The following is a 17,614-nucleotide window of genomic DNA, read 5'->3' on the forward strand; positions in this document are numbered from 1 at the left end:
TTCATCATCAAAGTTTAGATCGAAACAACCACACTCCTACCCATATTAGCAATTCAATTTTACTTCGTTTTTTTTTATGGTGGCAATTCAAAAAACCCGAAATTTGGAAATAAAAAATAAATTCAAGTATCAGAGGGTTAGAAAAATTGATGTAAACGAGAAATCGGCCAACAAGAAATGATATTGAATTGACGTTGATAATCAGGAATTAGCACTTGTCGACTATAACAACTTTATCTTAAAATTATAAGTATAATGTATTAAGAAATCACTTATTAAGAAAAATATTAAGAAATCAATTTATAGAAGAATTTAAATGAATACAAATTAAAATAAAATAAAAAACTTAACTTCGAGTCGACTAAAACAAAATCAAGCAACAGCCTTATTGATGATGATCAGTGACAACATCAGGAAGTTTTTTGTCCAAAACCTAATGAGATTTCCACAATTTACTTGTTTCTTTGCTGGGAATTTTCTTTGTCTTTGGAAGTAACAAGGCAATAAAAACGGTCATGATGAGCACAAAGCCAGCAAAGATGAAAAAAAGTTTAAACTTTAAGTGGCAAAGAAAGTAAGGGAAAAATTGAGCAATCGCAAATGTGAACAACATGTTCACAAGACCATTGGCAGATTGACCTGCAGAACGAAACTCAAGCGAACATATTTTACTAGGCACTAACCATCCCAAGGGACCCCAAGACCATGCAAATGCCGCTACATACATACATATAAAAAACAATAGAAAGTTGGCTTCATTTGCTGTAAACGAGCCTTCACCGTTAACTCCAAACTTGATAGCAATCATGATTCCCACAACAATCTACAATCAATGATTATAACATTTATATTAGTCATGCTTGAAAAACGGCTTCGCTTCAATGATATATGTCGAATTATTTTAAATATAAAGAATTCATTATTATTAGTTAAGTTGCAATTTTCACCTGGCAAATAAACATTTGTACACCACCTTGAAGGAACAAACCCCTTCTTCCAAATTTGTCCACAATGAAGATAGAAATGAAAGTAGCAAAAACATTGACAGCTCCGCTAATTACTGCGGACATGAACGAAGCATCATTTCCAAATCCCAGAGTTTTAAAAAGGACGGGCGCATAAAACATGATAGCATTGATGCCAGTGAGTTGTTGGAAAAATGGAATGAGAGTGACTAAAATGAGTTGAGGCATGTATCTTGTTTGTGTAAAATTCGTCCATAATTGATACTCCACCTTTCTTGCTTCCTCGCTCGCATCAATTAGATCTTGAAATTCCTCATCAACATTATCAATTCCACGAATCTTTTGCAACATTTCCATAGCTCTTTGTTTTTGGCCCCTTTCAATCATAGAGCTTGGTGTGTCATCTAAGAAAAGGGATCCTATACAAAACATGATTGCAGGGATGGCTCCAACACCCAAAGAAATTCTATATCCACTCTCAAGATTGGCAGTCCAATAGTTGATAAGGTTTGCTACTAGGATGCCGATTGCAATCATCATTCGGAAGCCCATATCAAGTGGACCTCTGATCTTGGCAGGAGCCATTTCAGACAAATATATTGGAATAGACTATTCACAAGTAATATAAAAAAAAAATAAAATCATTTAGTATTGCAATATACATCAAACCACGAAAAAAAATAAGAATGATACTTATTCATACCTCATTTAAATATCCCACACCATAACCACGCATTATTCGACCCATGAGAAGCATATCAAAGTTGACAGCAAAACCATTCAACAATGAAGTAACAAGGAAAAAAAAGCCACCTAGAAACATTGAGCTCTTGCGTCCAAAAATAGATGTAGTTATGGGAGCTATGAAAGAAGTGAATACTGCGGGAAGATACATCAAAGATATGAACAATGTAATGCGCCCATCGTTAAATTTACAATATTGGCTCTCTTTCCTTGATTCATCTTTCATTTGCTTGTGAACATCGGGGAAGAATTTGACAAGGAGTGGTTCCATGGAAATCACTCCTCCTGTAATACCAAGATCATAACCAAGAATTAGTCCTCCCATGGCTGCCACCAAACATGTGACCAACATGAACGATGTGACCTTCCCTTCATATTGCCTTCCATTTGTTGAAGGAGCCAAAACTCCTCCAACCATCGTTCAAATTCTTGTATCTTAAGGTTTAGGTATGTCATACGTAAAAAACTATGCCCATTTTATAACGTCAGCAATTTCTAATAACATAAGAGGAAGCCATAACCAAATAGATAATTCATTCAACAATACATGTTAATTTAGTATTTTTAATTGGAAAATTCTATGGTGAAGTCATGAGAATGACTTTTCTGGTGAAGTTAACACTATAACATCAAAAATGTAGTGAGTAACACCCCACTGTTTGTACAATGACATCAAAAGTTCAGTCCTCATAGTATCATCAATTCATCAGATTAACAAGACTACACTTAATCTAATTTTAACCTACCTTATTTTAAGCGTAACACCCCACAAAGTGTAACACTTAAGACTATCACATAATATCATCAACTCTGTTTGCATTTTAAAGATTTCAACGATAAAATAGTACTTGTAAGTCCAAGATATTGCAAGCATTACTAGATGAATTACTATTGATCATTAATCAATAATCAACAATTTTAAAAATGAATCAAACATTAAGATCAAAATTAACTTTTTCAAAAAAGTCAGTTTCATGACTGCACCGTAGAAGCTCCCGTTTTAATTATCTGTATCCTTGTAACTTCCTAATTTAGGAGCATTCGTTCGCTAGATTTGGTGTCAATACACACTATTATAAGTATTTTTTATAAGACCTAATTCTTGGATGTTAAACAATTGACATGACAAACAGCTTTAAATAAATCACTAATGGTACTCTATTAATCTATTTATAGTATAATAGAAAAGTGAATGGAAATTTAATTCAATCTAATTTTTTAAAGATAACAATTTTTTTAAGTTATTTTAAGGGTTAAATATGTTTTTGGTCCCTATAAATATATCAACATTTTGTTTTAGTCACCTTAAAAAATTTCTTCAACTTCTTGTCTCAAAAAATTTCATCAGAACTTCTTGTCCCTACTTTTAACTCAACTTATGTGTAGCCTTCAATAACTCCTATAATGTGTAATTTTGTTTTTATGTTTTTTTTTTGTCAATATTATTTTGCTATTATGGTCTAGTGACCAGCACAACCTCAAATAAGCGCAGAGATCCAAGATCGTACCCGAAAACTCACATAGAATGTCTTCACTGTCAACCCATTAGATTATCATTTTATTCAGAGAATGTATGCTTTTAGTTGCTGGTTTTCTTTTTCTTAGACATAAACGTGTTCCGCAAATAAACAATCTGCTTTAACAAAAAAAAGTAAGTCCTCCACTTCAAAACCCTCCATCCAAATATACCCTCATGGTGGATGTATAATAAAGTCCCTATACACTATACAGTAAAGGTCAATGTTGCTTACCTTCCTACCAATTAAATTAAGAATTCCAACATTTTCCACTCTCTCCCATAGACAACTTTGAAGACTATCAAATGCACAACAAGCATTACATTACATGGATAAACATCATAAAATTCTTAAAATAATGAAATTATAGAAACAGAAGAGGTCAATAACAAGTTTCGCACAATGAGAAGATGAAGTGTAATCATCAAAAACTGATGCCTCGTAGAAAAGGCCTCACGTAAAAGACGGAGCATTCTACCCTCCCATAAGCAACAACTTTATATAGACTTTCCACATGTCATGAATTGTCTGAAAATGTCAAATCTGTAATCAAAATGAACAGTGATTACTGATTAGGTAATCAAAAGAATATCATTGTATAAAAACTTAGGCAATTATAATAATAAAAAAAAATGAATAATACTTTATTTGTTCTTGGCATGAATCTACGAATTCCCCAATGAAAGACGGAATGAAAAATTTCTCACAACAATATACACTACCACACACTATGTAGGGCTATAGCAGTAATGATAAGGACTATTGCATCACGAGAAAAATAAAGTAGAATGAGTTAGTTAGCAATAGTTACTTGGAGAGCAAGAAATCTGTTTAGTTAGTTAGAAACTAGAATCCTATGCTTGTACCTGTAGTCTACTATAGTTAGCATAAGGATCATCTTCTGTATATATGTACTTGATGTACAAGTCTCAATAATCAATTAATTCTCTTCTTTTCATTCAATATTTCTTCTCTCGTAATAAGGATCGACAGACTTCCGTATAGTGTAGTTAAGAAATTTGTGAGAGAAGTTGGATTGGAAGGATTGACTGTTTTATTAAGTGATACTATTAAAAATTGTAAATAAATTATGTATGCACGTAGTACCCATTTAAGTACCAAAAATGGATTTCTCAGTTGCGGATGCTTTGGAACTCTTTAGGAAGATTCATTGATCCAAGTTTTTTTATGCTTCTTATTACGTTTTAAATGAATTTGCAAAGCCCTAGTTTGAGAAGATGAAGAAAGGGTACGTCTTGTCAATAATTATCAAGAAGCTATCGATTTTCATGCTTCTAGATCCTTTAGTGTAATTTTGGGCTGCATCTCCCTTCTGAAGAAGTTCATGCGATATTCCAAAAATTAAACCTCCTCTTTCAGAAGAAGACTGCAGAAATATATAAGTCAAATTAAAATAAACACTGAAAATATAATATTTTATTCAACTAGTATAACATTTTGGTTAAGATTGGGAGTTATTTTAAGTATCATTGATCACTACTCATTCCATTAATTCTTTTTGGAAAATACTAACTAATGCCCCTAAAACACTAGTAAAAAAAACAAATATAGTAAGAATTCCTTGAAACTTGTGAAATCAAATACTTAAAATGTAAAAAATGTGATTTTCGATTCAAAACTTAATTCTTTTTTTAACTAATGCCCAGAGAGCAATAAGGTTAGCAATATTTTGTTTAGAATTAAGACTTCAGAGGAGAAGCTGATCGTGAATTGTAGTTACACAAAACCTTCAAAAATCAATATGAAGAAACTTAAGAAGAATGAATCTTAGTGTTACTGTTACATAGACCGTACGGTACCTTGTGAGATGGCACGACCAAAAAGACCAAATTTCCCTAAGAAAAGGAAAATAAAAAGGTATCAGCTTAATGTAGAATTCTAAAACCAACAATAAACAAGAATAAATTCGTACAATCTAGCTAGCCAGACAAATGCATTTGGGTTTATCTTATGACATTTTGGAAAATCGTACATACGATGTGGTTGTATTTTTGCCTAATTTTCAAAGTTACATTTGATTTTATGCTATAATAAAAGCAACGATGTGTGTTGAATGCAAGGGAGAGAATTAACTCTCAAATGCACGTGCTTTCAAACCTGGAGCAACAAAACTCGCAGGTCAACCAGTTCAATCCCGGGTTAATTACGTAACAAATGAGTCAAATGCATAACCGATTAGATATGAAGACCAGACCTTTTACTTGTCCAGTTCACAAGACCGGCCGATCTGGTCCAAGTTTTAAAACACTTGTAGGCACACAAAAATGCCTTTAATAGTAACCAATCATAAATGGGTTTTGTACGACCCATAAGAATCAATGATCAATTTCGCTATTTACCTCACACATTAATATATCTTTTACATTTGTTTCCGTTGTTACGGTCTAATGATTTAACACTGAGAATATTTTATGCAGATGTACACGAGGTTGATTCCGTTCTCTACATTTCCCTCTCTTTGTTGTATGTGTTGCCGTGTTGGCCACCAGGCCAACAACAAAATATATATATATATATATATATATATATATATATATATATATATATATATATATATATATGTATATATATTCATCTTGTAATTTTTTTGATTGATTATTTAATTAATAACTTATTTTATGTGTAAGGAACTTAATTGAAATCGTAACCGATTCTTTCTTTGTGAAATTGATTTACGGTGTTTAACTCAATTAAGAATGGTTTGTATTATTTATTTTATTAGTGGGGGTGCAAATAACAATAGGGTTAAGTTCGGTGATAATTTGGGCTTCCCTTCTCTTGTTACTAGAAAATTTGGATGCACACCTCCTTTTTTCGATCTTGATCACACTGTTTTTTAAAAGATCAAAATGGATATTCATTTCTGAATATGATGAGGCAACTCTAATAAATAAATCAATCAATCAAAATATCAATATCACTCACTCATTTTTCTCTTTATTTTTTGACTATATAATCTTTTCTATTTTTTTGTTAAATTGCTCCCTTAGATTGAATATCATTTGTCATTCTTGTCAATAACAAAAGTTTCACACATCTACAAAAAAAACAACCATTTTCTCTATCTATAAAAATAAATTCTAAGTTCTATATAAAAAAAATAAAAAAAACAATAGTTTTAATCTTTAATTCATCAAAATTAACGTGACCTTAATGAAACAATTGAACTCAAATGTTTAATGAGATACACCAAAGTACGAATTCTAAGTAGAATAATTTTTTACATGACTTTACTTACCTCTCTAAAAATCGAAGGATTAACACCAAAATTAACGTGAGATTGTAGCTTGATAGTTGTGAGTTCCAACCTAACAGTAATAGTTGTGATAAGTGATGTAGAATGAGAGTGAAGCCCTACCAGACTTTATCATTGGCATCTAAAAGATGTGTTTTGTGTACACAAACTTGTAGCCTAAGTATATGTAAAATGAAGGCCGGTCAAAATGTGTAAACTTAATAAATTAATTATTGTTTGTATAAACGAAACTCTTTTAATAAATGACAAATTTGACAGAAACAACATAAAATACTACATTGTCACATGATTAAATTTCAAGAAATTTAAACAAAAAAGTTAAAGATTAAAAGGGACCACAAAGACAATAAAGTAGTAAGTTAAGCTGTCATAGTCAAATTGTTAAAAACAACATGCTATAATAAAATACTACTCCCTCCGTTCCGGAATAACTGACCCATTTTCTAAAAAAAAGTGTCCCAAAATAACTGACTCATTTCAATTTTCAATACAACTTTCATCATTCCCAATACAATATAACACTAAATAATACTACTTTTATCATTCCCAATACAATATATTCCACTTTCCCCTTTATTTATACACTTTTCTTAATCTGTGTGAAAAACCAAAGTAGGTCAATTATACCGGGACGGAGAGGTAGTAATGTTGTTTATGCAGCTAATTAGACAGGATGGTTCAAACAAATTCATGACCAATAGAACTTGACACATACTGATAAGAAGATTCTGTACGGGAAGCACTTGGGTGACATAATGTCACCGTGACATTAAATTTGGGCCACATAACACACATTGTCACATAACATCTGAGCCACACAACACATACAACACATCTGGGCCACACAACACAACACATTTATGTGGCCCAGATTTAATGTCACGGTGACATTATGTCACCCAAGTATTTTCCGATTCTAAATTTGACAGAAGTACCAATATTAGCCATAAATGGAAGTTATAGTCATTGCCTAAATTAGAAATATTTTGTACAGTGTCCAGACCTTGTGTTACTCCTAGGTAAAGATCCTCCTGCTATTTTGCTTAAACAAAATTACACTCTTTCATTACTTCTTTTCTAAAGGCAACAATTGCACATCAAAATCGTCAAATTCAAATTGTTCATAATCAGACCCCCTCTCTTCTTTCACCATACAATTCACCTCCTCCCCCACACATCTACCCTCACCATTCTAAATCACCAAAGCTTCAATTTTTTTAGCCCCCTCATTATTCTCTTCACACCCCACCTCTCCATTCTCCATTTCTTCAACCTCGTCTGTGGGGCCTACCAGGTGAATTTGAACAACAAATTCTTGAAGAACAATGGCCCTTTTGATAATCGATTTTCTCAAGTCCCCAAGAGCAGAACAATGAAACACCCTAACAGAATCCAACCTAAGAAGCAAATTCATGATGGTTTCACCGATCCTTATCCTCTCCTTTTGCAGTTTGCTCCTTCTTCATCATTTTCACAGCTTCTTCATCATTCACTTTCTTCTCAATCTCATCCAACTCAACCTTCATCTTCAACATCTTCTTCAAAGTTTTCCTAACAACAAACCCTCTTGCAACCTTCTGTTCTGAATCAGCTCTGTTTCTCTCTGATCCCACGAAATGAACAGGAATTGAAACCACCTTGGACGGTGCTTTCTTGTTGTAACAAGGAGAACTCCATTGGGTTCTGTACAAGGAAGAAGGTTGTTATGTTCTGTTGTTGTTCAAATGAAACATGTTCTGTCAATGTGAGTAATGTTTCTGTTTTTTTTGTTTTTCTTTGAGAGAATTAAGATTGTTTGATGTGTGTTATTGGAAGAAAAATAGAGTGAGATTTTATAATAGATACGATACGAGGATGTTATTGGATTTGGAACATTAATATGAATGTTCGACAAGTTTCATGAGAGGAGAATAGATATAATAGTGGAAGAATGAGATTAACTGTTTTGCTTACGTGGCAAGGGTGGGTCCCTCTAATTTTTATAAAAACAGTTGGGATAACTGTTTTATTGCAACTATCTCTTGAGGGTGGAGACCCACTAAAAGGGTGTGTCACTTCCACATTATCAACTGAATGCCCACATTTGAATTTGATGCTATATTTAGTTAAAATACCTTCTAATGCAAATTTAGTTAGTATGCTGCTACTTTTCTATTAATTATTTTTTCTTCTGTTACATTTTATGGTGTTAATGGTTTTCAAACAAATATCGAAGATCATTCGCATATAATATCTCACACTCTTCTTTAGAAGAATCTCACCAAGACTGTTTCGCACATACTCTACTTTCAGTTGTGTTAAGATTCATATTTATAGGAATCCTTAACCTGAAAGTGTCTCCACAAACAAGATACACATACACTCTATGCAGAGTTGCAGCATACTTTTTCAAACCCTCTACCAAGTGCCTGTATCTCTACCAAAGCTCTAAGAGTAGTAAATTGATACTACCAAAACATTCTATTCTAGTATGCAATAAATCTTAGATAGCTGGTCACTAGGAAGCTGGTCAAATTTGATACTACCGATACAATTATCAATTAATCAAATATTTACGTTGTAGACATCTACAAGGTACTCATCAGATGTACCAGAAAATGTCATCTTAAGATATTCCAAATCTATATCATGCTCTTCATTGATGAACTGATTATCTATGAGCTGTGCCACACTCTTCGGTGATGAAAAGTAACAGAAACAGAGAAAACAAAAATTATGATTCGATTAAAACCACGACTAAAATCAGTTTGATTGGTGAACTTTCATAGCAAACAGGTAAAGCCAGGGACACACCAAATAACCTCAATATTCACAAAAGATTGTATATTAAAAAATATAATCACAGAATAAGATATGCTAATATTAGATCACCAAAGTCTTTACATCACATCCACCAATACCATTAGTATCAAACGTTCATAAAAAAAAATTACAGTCTTGTTATTATGATTGTAACATTATAAAGATTCATTGGTGCTTGCTTCCACCGGCAGCATATCACGATTCCAAATTGCTGCCTCTTTGTACTACATTCTCCCACCAATTCTCATGTATATATATGTTCATCTCAAGCATTAGCCCATCACACCACTTCAGAATCTGTTATGCATAAGTACGCAGCATAATTTTCATGACAGCACAATCGTGAAATTTCGTTGAGTAACATAGTACACAGCAAACATGATAACTTTTGATGGCACAGAAATCCTCAATAAAGCTTTTAACCATAGCCTGCTTGTCTGCAGATTTCTTGGTGATGTCACCAAATACATGCATAACATTTTGATAACTCTTCATGCAAATATCAATTCATGAGATCCAAATATCACACTTACTATGTCTAAGATACAATTAGTTTGCTGCTTTTAAAAAATTAGAATGTTTAGAATGATTAAAAGTTTCTATCAATAATTCAGAAGTCTCGAGCAGTAGCCCATCACACCACATTGACAACACAATTCCATTCCTGATGCACTGGAGAGTTTTAGTTTGACGGTGTCCAACCATTAAAAAAAGAGGCAAAAACTTAATCTCAGTTGAAGCACAAATTCAACTCCCAATCAGTTTCTAGTAACGTAATATTGTAAGAAAATGTAATCAATTCTAATGTGACAATTTTATTAGAATCACCCAATATTATGTTAATAAAATTGTGACATTTCTAGTAACATAATATTGAGAAAATGTACATGAAAAAAACAGGTGAATGTAATAAAACAGAATGGCAAGATAAAACATGATCACATAAGAATGACAAGATTGTCACATTCACGTCAAACTTATTTTAAATACAAAGGTGAAATCTAAGTAGATTAGGACGCATTTTTTCATTTATTTCCTATCTGTTTCAAACAAGGTAAATCCAATCCAAGGTGCTTATATAAGTGGAAAATTTTACTTCAAAATTATTTGAACAAGAAATTTATAATTTTTTTACCGATATTCTTTTTCACAGAATTGACAGAGATAACTGTGATGCATGTTGAAAAGTGAGGGATTCTATCTTGTATTTTGTATATGATCATATATGTAACAAACATCTATCTAGTTGAACACTTAAAAATAACTCCAGTATTATTTGCTCAAAAGAGAAAAACCAAACACAACTATAGTATGAATTCTAGCTACTTACAACTAGTTAAAAACATCTAGACAAGAGTGACAATATTGTCACAGTCGCATCAAACTTATTTTAAACAGAAAGTAAAAAACCTACAACAACGAAACTATGACATTTGCACCATATGATTCGGATTCATGGTTGTACCATGGTTCCTCCTCACTCTTGTTCTACTTGTCACTCTTCTCTTAGGCTGACCGCCAAATATCATGACAAGCCATCTAGGCTTTCCAATTAAAAACATATAATATCCAATGCCTATTCCAATCACAAATCCACATCCATATCCAATTGCCACTGGTTTCCATCCAAATCCAAATTTCTCTTCACTCCAAGAGTTGTTGGGTGAAGGTTGAGAATGTTGCTCAGGTCCACAATTCTTTGACAAGGGAAATCCACATAACCCCAAGTTTCCTTCATAGGAATCATTTGAAAATGTATCGAACTGCTTTCCTTGAGGTATTTCTCCAACAAGATGGTTTTTAGAAAGATCCAAGACTGCAAGACCGTTCAAATTGGTTAATTCCGTTGGAATCATACCAGTTAACATATTTGAGGAAAGATCCAAAGATTCCAAGTATGTCAAGTTTCCTATGGAGTTGGGAATATGACCGGTAAGTCTGTTACCAGAAAGATTAAGCCCTTTGAGGGCATGAAGCTCTCCAATAGCATTTGGAATCTCTCCTTCAAATTTGTTTCTTGACAAATCAATACTTACAAACTTTTTTGGAATTTTCACCAGTGTCATTTTGTTCCCTTTTGTTGCCACAGTCACAGAATCTGAGTATTCTGTGTAGTACATATCGAACGACTTGTCCACGTATTGAAAGCTTCTATCCCCGATCAGTTGAGTAACATTCTTCATGGCTTCATAATTTTTTAAATAGGCTTTTGGTAGAAAACCACTAAAGCTGTTGCCCGAGATATCAAAAATGATTAAGCTTGGAAATAGATGATGGATCTTTAAATTTTCCATGGGACCATACAACTTATTGTTTCGCAAAACCAGTACCTTCAAATCTGGCAGTGTTTGAAGCCAATGAGGAAAATTGTCTTCTATCATGTTGCTGCCGAGGTTTAGAAACCCCAACTTTTTACACCGAGACAATGATTTCGGAAAATGGCCTTCTAACTGGTTGCCATAGAGGTTCAGAGACACAATTTCACAGTCCTTTGAAAAGTTACTTGGCAAAGTGCCATGAAATTTGTTCATTTGTAGGTTCAAAACATAAAGGGACGGTAATTCAGCAATACATTGTGGAATGATACCAGTCAAATTGTTGTATCCCAAGTTGAGAAAATCAAGATATCTCATATTGCAAACTGCCAAAGGGATTTCACCATGCAGTAAATTATCACTAAGATCAAGGACGGAGAGATCGGATGCATTGACGTTAATAAATTGATCTATTGACATGAACAAGTTTTGAGAGAGGTCCACAGATTGCCAAAAATGATTTCCAAGAAACCAATTGGGCATTCTTCCACTAAGTTTGTTATTGGAAAGATGCAGATGTTGCAAACTAGGGAATTCTCCTTGTAAGTTGTGAAATTCAATCAATATGACAGAAGATAATTTCAGTATGTGTAGGTTAGTAAGACTATAAGTGACATTGGATTCAAATTTTAGTGACAACTGAGTATTCATTGAAAGGGATAAAATTTCCAGTACAGCAGATTTGGAGAAGAGTTTAAAATTGACAACACCACTCAAGTTGTTTGATGATAGATCTAGTGTATTTAGGTTTGTAAGGTTGAAAATGGATTCTGGAATATTGCCTTGTAACATGTTGTTGCTTAGAGTTAGTGACCATATGGAATATGATGAGATTTCGCTGATATGCCCTGTAAGTCGATTATTTGATAGATCTAAACCTACCAAAGAAGGCAAAGATAACAAGGAGGAAGGAATTGTTCCATTTAGTAAGTTGTCATTTAATATCAAAGCAGTTAGCTTTTGGAATCCTGTAATATTGTTGGGTAGGGGACCATCTAATTTATTATTTGAACAACTTAATGTAACTAAATGAGTCAAGTTAAATAATGAAAATGGAATTTGTCCTTCTAAATTGTTTGAATATAGTATCAGTTTTTGCAGTTTAGTCATCCGACCAAACACATCCGATATTTGACCGCTAAATGAGTTGGAAGAAAGATCCAAGTGAATGAGATGTTGAAGGTTTGAAAGTGTTGCTGGCAGCTCACCTTCAATTTTGTTACCACTCAAAACTAATTCTTGAAATTTGTTTGACAGGTTAAAAACATTTGGAATTTGACTACTGAGTTCGTTATGATCAAGATACAAGAAAGTTAGATCTGGAAGTGTTAAAAGTGAGGATGGGATTGAACCGTTTAGGTAGTTATTTGAGAGAGTTAGAGAGGTAAGATGTGCGAGGTTAGAAAGAGAAATAGGAATTTCCCCTTGGAATTGACAACCTGACAGATCTAAGATTCTAAGAGAAGTGCTGCAACTCAATTCTGGAAGTTGGCCTTCAAGGTTGAGATTATCTGACATATCTAACTCTTGAATACTTGGTAAACAAAGAATGTTATTCTTCAAGTTTCCACTTAATCCTGTCTTTGCAAGATTAAGAGTAACCAAAGAGGAAGATTGGTTGAAGAGCAAAGCAATGGAGTTTGGTCTTATTGAAGACATATTTGTTCCTTCCAAAAACAGTTCCCTCAAATTTGTAGCATTTTGCAGAAGCTTCTTCAAGGTGGTTTCTTTCCAAACTAACTCATAATCAGAAAAACTACCATAATTCCTAGAGAGATGAAGTGATTGTAATTTGGAAAGGTGTGAGATTTTAATTGGAATTTCACCTTTAAAGAAACTATTTGACAAGTCAAGATGTGTAAGACTTGAAAATCCACCAAACTTAGAATCAAAATGGGAGTGAGAGAAATTATTGTTAGAAAGGTTGAGTGTTTGAAGATGAACAAGATGGAAAAGAGTACTGTTAGGATGGAATATACCTTGAAGGCCTTCACAGCCAAGGTTGAGTCCAATCACGCGACCAGAGACAGTGTCACACTTGACACCATGCCATGAGCAGCAATCAGTCCCATTTTTCCATGTTTGTGTTGAAGGTTCATTACCGGCGCAAGAACCAAAAGATGCAGAAGATAACAACGTGAAGGAGGACTTGAACTGAAGCAAAGCAGAACTCTCATCATGATGGCATGAAAAATTGAAAGAAGAAGAGAAGGATGGAAAATGGTAGAGGAAAAGATGCAAAAACAGAAGAAACCACGCCATGGATGAATGAATGATTTTGTAGAACTGTAAATGATATATTTATAGCACAAATTTTCAAAGGCAAAATTTAGTTTTATATAAAAGTGGTGCGTAAGTTAGTAGCATTGTAGTTTAATATAAGGTCGTTATTAACTGTCCATAGCATGCCAATTGCCAAGTATTACATACCATAAACATTTGACTTCGTACTATTTAATGTATTGTTGTACTACTTGTTTATGGTGTGAAATTTCTTTGAACATGCGTTCAACTTGATATTTATCTGTATTCAAAATAAACTAGAGAATCAACCCAACCTCTTTCCACTTGCGTTTGACTTGAAGCTAAGTGTTGGCCATTTTTTGGATTATGTGACTTTTTCAACAGAGAAACAGTCAAATTGTCAAATTTTAAAAACAACATGCTATAAAATACTAATGTTGTTTATGCTATAAAATACTAAGAAGATTCTGTACATATAAATTCATGTCCTTTTAGCCATAGATGGAAGTTATAGACATTGGCTAAATTAGAAATATTTTGTTACTAGGTAAAGATCCTCCTGCAATATTGCGTTAATAAAATTAAGATCTCTACTCCAAAACTACACTGTTTCATTACTTCTTCTCAAAATTACACAATTGCTCATCAAAATAATCAAATTCAAATTGTTAAAAACAACTAGAAGTTGTTCAGAGCTCAAATTGAAGATCAATATAAAATCTTCATAGTTTTTTTTTTAGGGAATAAAATATTTTCATTGCTGAATTATAAAGTGAGGGCCATGTAATTCTTCCTAGGTGGGACTAATTCTTTCTGCTGAGCGTATTGCAGCGGCCGATACTTGTGTACTCCTCTATGAACTCCTCGGATTAGCCATGTCCCGGTGTGTAATTACACTGAATTATGTGATTTTTTCAAATTATTAGCTGTTTCAGCGTGTCAGTGTCCGTGTCCGTATCCGTGCTTCATAGGTACTCCTGCATATGAAACTAGAGATTTTCTTGCAACGATCTCAACTCAAGGTTTGCAAATTCTTGAAATGTTAATTTTGCATAAAAGAAATTTCCAGAAAGATATAAGTAATAAGGAAAATGGAAATGAAACCATGATAGAATGATTAGAATCAAAATTTTGAGCTTATAGCGGATAGTTTACTGTTGGTAAGCTCATATGACCAAAATAAACCTATTTGATAACAATTTTTTCTCACAAACTCCAAGCTTTTATTACTATGAAGTTGGTGAACTCAATTTATTAGTCTGAAGAACTTCATTTATTTATAATCTAGTGGTGCTATTGGTTGCACATGCCTTGAGGGTCCTACCATAGTGGTGTTTGGTGGGACACACTCACTCACTAGTCTGCTTATGCAAATTTAGTATACTTCTACTTTTCTATTACTTTTTGTTCTGTTACATTTTATGGTACTAATGGTTTTCAAACAAATATTGAAAGTAGTACAGTAGAATTGTACTGTAAATATAAAGGGATGATTAATATTTTACTAATATCATCGTATTAGTGAAGATCATTAGTGTCCTTAATCTACTACCAATTTGCCTTATCCCAATTGAAAAATCTGAAGTACTATATGCTGCAAAAAAGGAATGGTTTTTTGATACTTTTTTGCTAGATGGTCAACTTCAACAACCATGAACAATTGCACATGTGAATGAATCTCATTATTAAATTTTTTGCCTTACTATTTTATCAAATTTTGAGGTACATATATGTCCTGATCATAAGTCCTAAGTCAGATTTATCAGAAAATTTGAAGGATCTCATAGTGATGGTGGATCTTAAGGAAGAATGCTCTGTGAATGGTGGTGTTTGGCCGAAATCGACACAGAAATTATGCTTGATCATGTACCTAAAAACACTCCACCACCTAACTCAATATATGATTGAAGTGGGTGAGAGGTTTGGAATAAGACATACTTTGATAGTTGGTGACGTAAGACTTGTATAGTTTGAAAGAGTTGGTATTTGACTTGCACTAGCCTAAAAGACCACTCCAAAATAATATGTAAGAAGAGGAATGGTAGTTCATGACATTATTCATTAATAATTTCCTGTTTTATGGTATTAAAAATAATTAGTGATAAACCATATTTTTTTTCTCTCTAATCCGCTCTCACTAATTGTCCCAATCTAGAGGAAGCACAAATAACCAAATGAACATGATGTTTCTTAGATAGACCTTATATTTCCATTTGGCCAAAGATAAATATGTTACGATTAAACTAAAAAATACATGTTTGTCAGAAGTTTGTTATCAGGTAGGTGAACTTCAAGCCTTATTTCAACACATTACAATCATCTCATTTGGAATTTTATGAATTCTTTTTTTGGTATATTTGTCTCTTTAAGCATTAGAAACCAACAAATACAATACTCCTATACATCACCAAGGTTCCAAAAAACGGAACGTTACCGGGATTGCGGCCGTTACAAATCGGTATCGGCAGCCACCGTGACCGTTTTTGGACGTTTTCACGTCGAGAACAAAAATCACAGCAAAATCGCCGTTACGGCCGTTACAGAACGCCGTTACGGGCGCGAAATGCCGTTACGGCCGCGAAACACCGTTACAGACTTGAAAGTTCAGTAATTTGAACAGGAGAAAAGGAATCGAATCTCATATTAAAAAACATGCTTCTCTTGTGTTGTTACTCTTCTAGTGTTGTGTGATTCTTTGTTCCTTCCTGCTTGCGATTTGCGATCTGGTGTTGCCGTTTCTTGCTTCTCGTTCATTCTCTCTGTTCCTGCTTCTCTCTGTTCCTGCCGGTTCTTGCTTCTCTCTGTTACTGCCGATTCTGGTGTTGCCGTTTCTTGATTCTGATTTGCGATTTGCGATTCTGGTGTGATTCTTTGTTCCGTTCCTGCTTGCCGTTTCTTGCTTCATTCTCTCTGTTCAGGTTTGCGATTCTGGTTTTTTTTTTTTTTTGAGGGAATAAGGTTTGTTATCACTTGGTTACCAATGCACACACGTATGCACAGCTTCACTCTTCATTCAATAATAATAAATTAATAATAATAATAATAATTAATAATTACTTTTAGATGGTTTATTTGTTTATTCATATATTTATTTATTAAACTCAAAAAAAAAAAAAGTGTGCATTCATCTCTTATTTAAGTTTAAGGTAATTTTAAATTGACACTCTTAATTTGAGTATTTAGGTAACAAATATTAGATGAAATTTTTGAGAAAAAATTGAGACTTTGATGTTAGATTAGAACTTTGAACTTTAATTGTATATGTTGTTAGTGATTAAAAGAAAAATAAAATGATAGAGGAGTTAGATTAGAGTATTTTTAGTATTTTAAAAGAAAAATAAAATGATAGAGGAGTTAGATTAGAGTATTAAACATGTTATAATTATGGAAAAAAGTATTAATCTAAGTTATTATACATTATATGATAATATAAATAGTTTTAATACGTTTTGTGAAACGTTTTGATTAATTCACACCGCGAAGACCGTTATTTGTATCGCAGCGTCCGTTACAGCCGAAATCGCGACAACCTTAACGCGACCGCGATCGCGACCGCGACCGTTATTTAGAACCTTGTACATCACCATCATTTTCCTCTTCTGTAAGACTGTAGGGATATGGAGATACAATGTCTGTCCCCCCATCAAGAGATTTTGTGCACTTGGAAACACAAACATTGTTGCCCCATTTGATGCAACTACACCTTTCATATTTGACCATGCATATTATCGTAACTTGCTAGCATTTAGC

The 17,614-nt window shown here is 33.3% G+C and overlaps 2 protein-coding genes and 1 pseudogene across 2 annotated transcripts; all 3 read right to left on the reverse strand.

The window, feature by feature from the left end:
* Positions 1-362: 362 nt before the first annotated feature.
* LOC146925474 (sugar transport protein 11-like) lies at positions 363-2,225 on the reverse strand. Its single transcript, XM_085710398.1, has 3 exons — positions 1,669-2,225; positions 948-1,574; positions 363-823 (listed from the first exon to the last, which is right to left on the reverse strand). The coding sequence occupies exons 1-3, from the start codon at positions 2,125-2,127 to the stop codon at positions 434-436; spliced, it is 1,476 nt and encodes a 491-aa protein (XP_085566524.1). The 5' UTR covers positions 2,128-2,225; the 3' UTR covers positions 363-433.
* Positions 2,226-7,426: 5,201 nt separating this feature from the next.
* On the reverse strand, positions 7,427-8,462 carry LOC146925475 (uncharacterized; annotated as a pseudogene).
* A 2,097-nt stretch (positions 8,463-10,559) lies between these two features.
* LOC146925476 (uncharacterized) lies at positions 10,560-13,894 on the reverse strand. The gene has a single exon (XM_085710399.1). It carries the CDS (start codon positions 13,880-13,882, stop codon positions 10,730-10,732), a length of 3,153 nt encoding a protein of 1,050 aa, XP_085566525.1. The 5' UTR covers positions 13,883-13,894; the 3' UTR covers positions 10,560-10,729.
* Positions 13,895-17,614: the final 3,720 nt, after the last annotated feature.

Source organism: Medicago sativa, chromosome 5 (genome assembly GCF_051527215.1).
Source record: "Medicago sativa cultivar Bolivia chromosome 5, Bolivia_mono, whole genome shotgun sequence".
Taxonomy (NCBI): domain Eukaryota; kingdom Viridiplantae; phylum Streptophyta; class Magnoliopsida; order Fabales; family Fabaceae; genus Medicago; species Medicago sativa.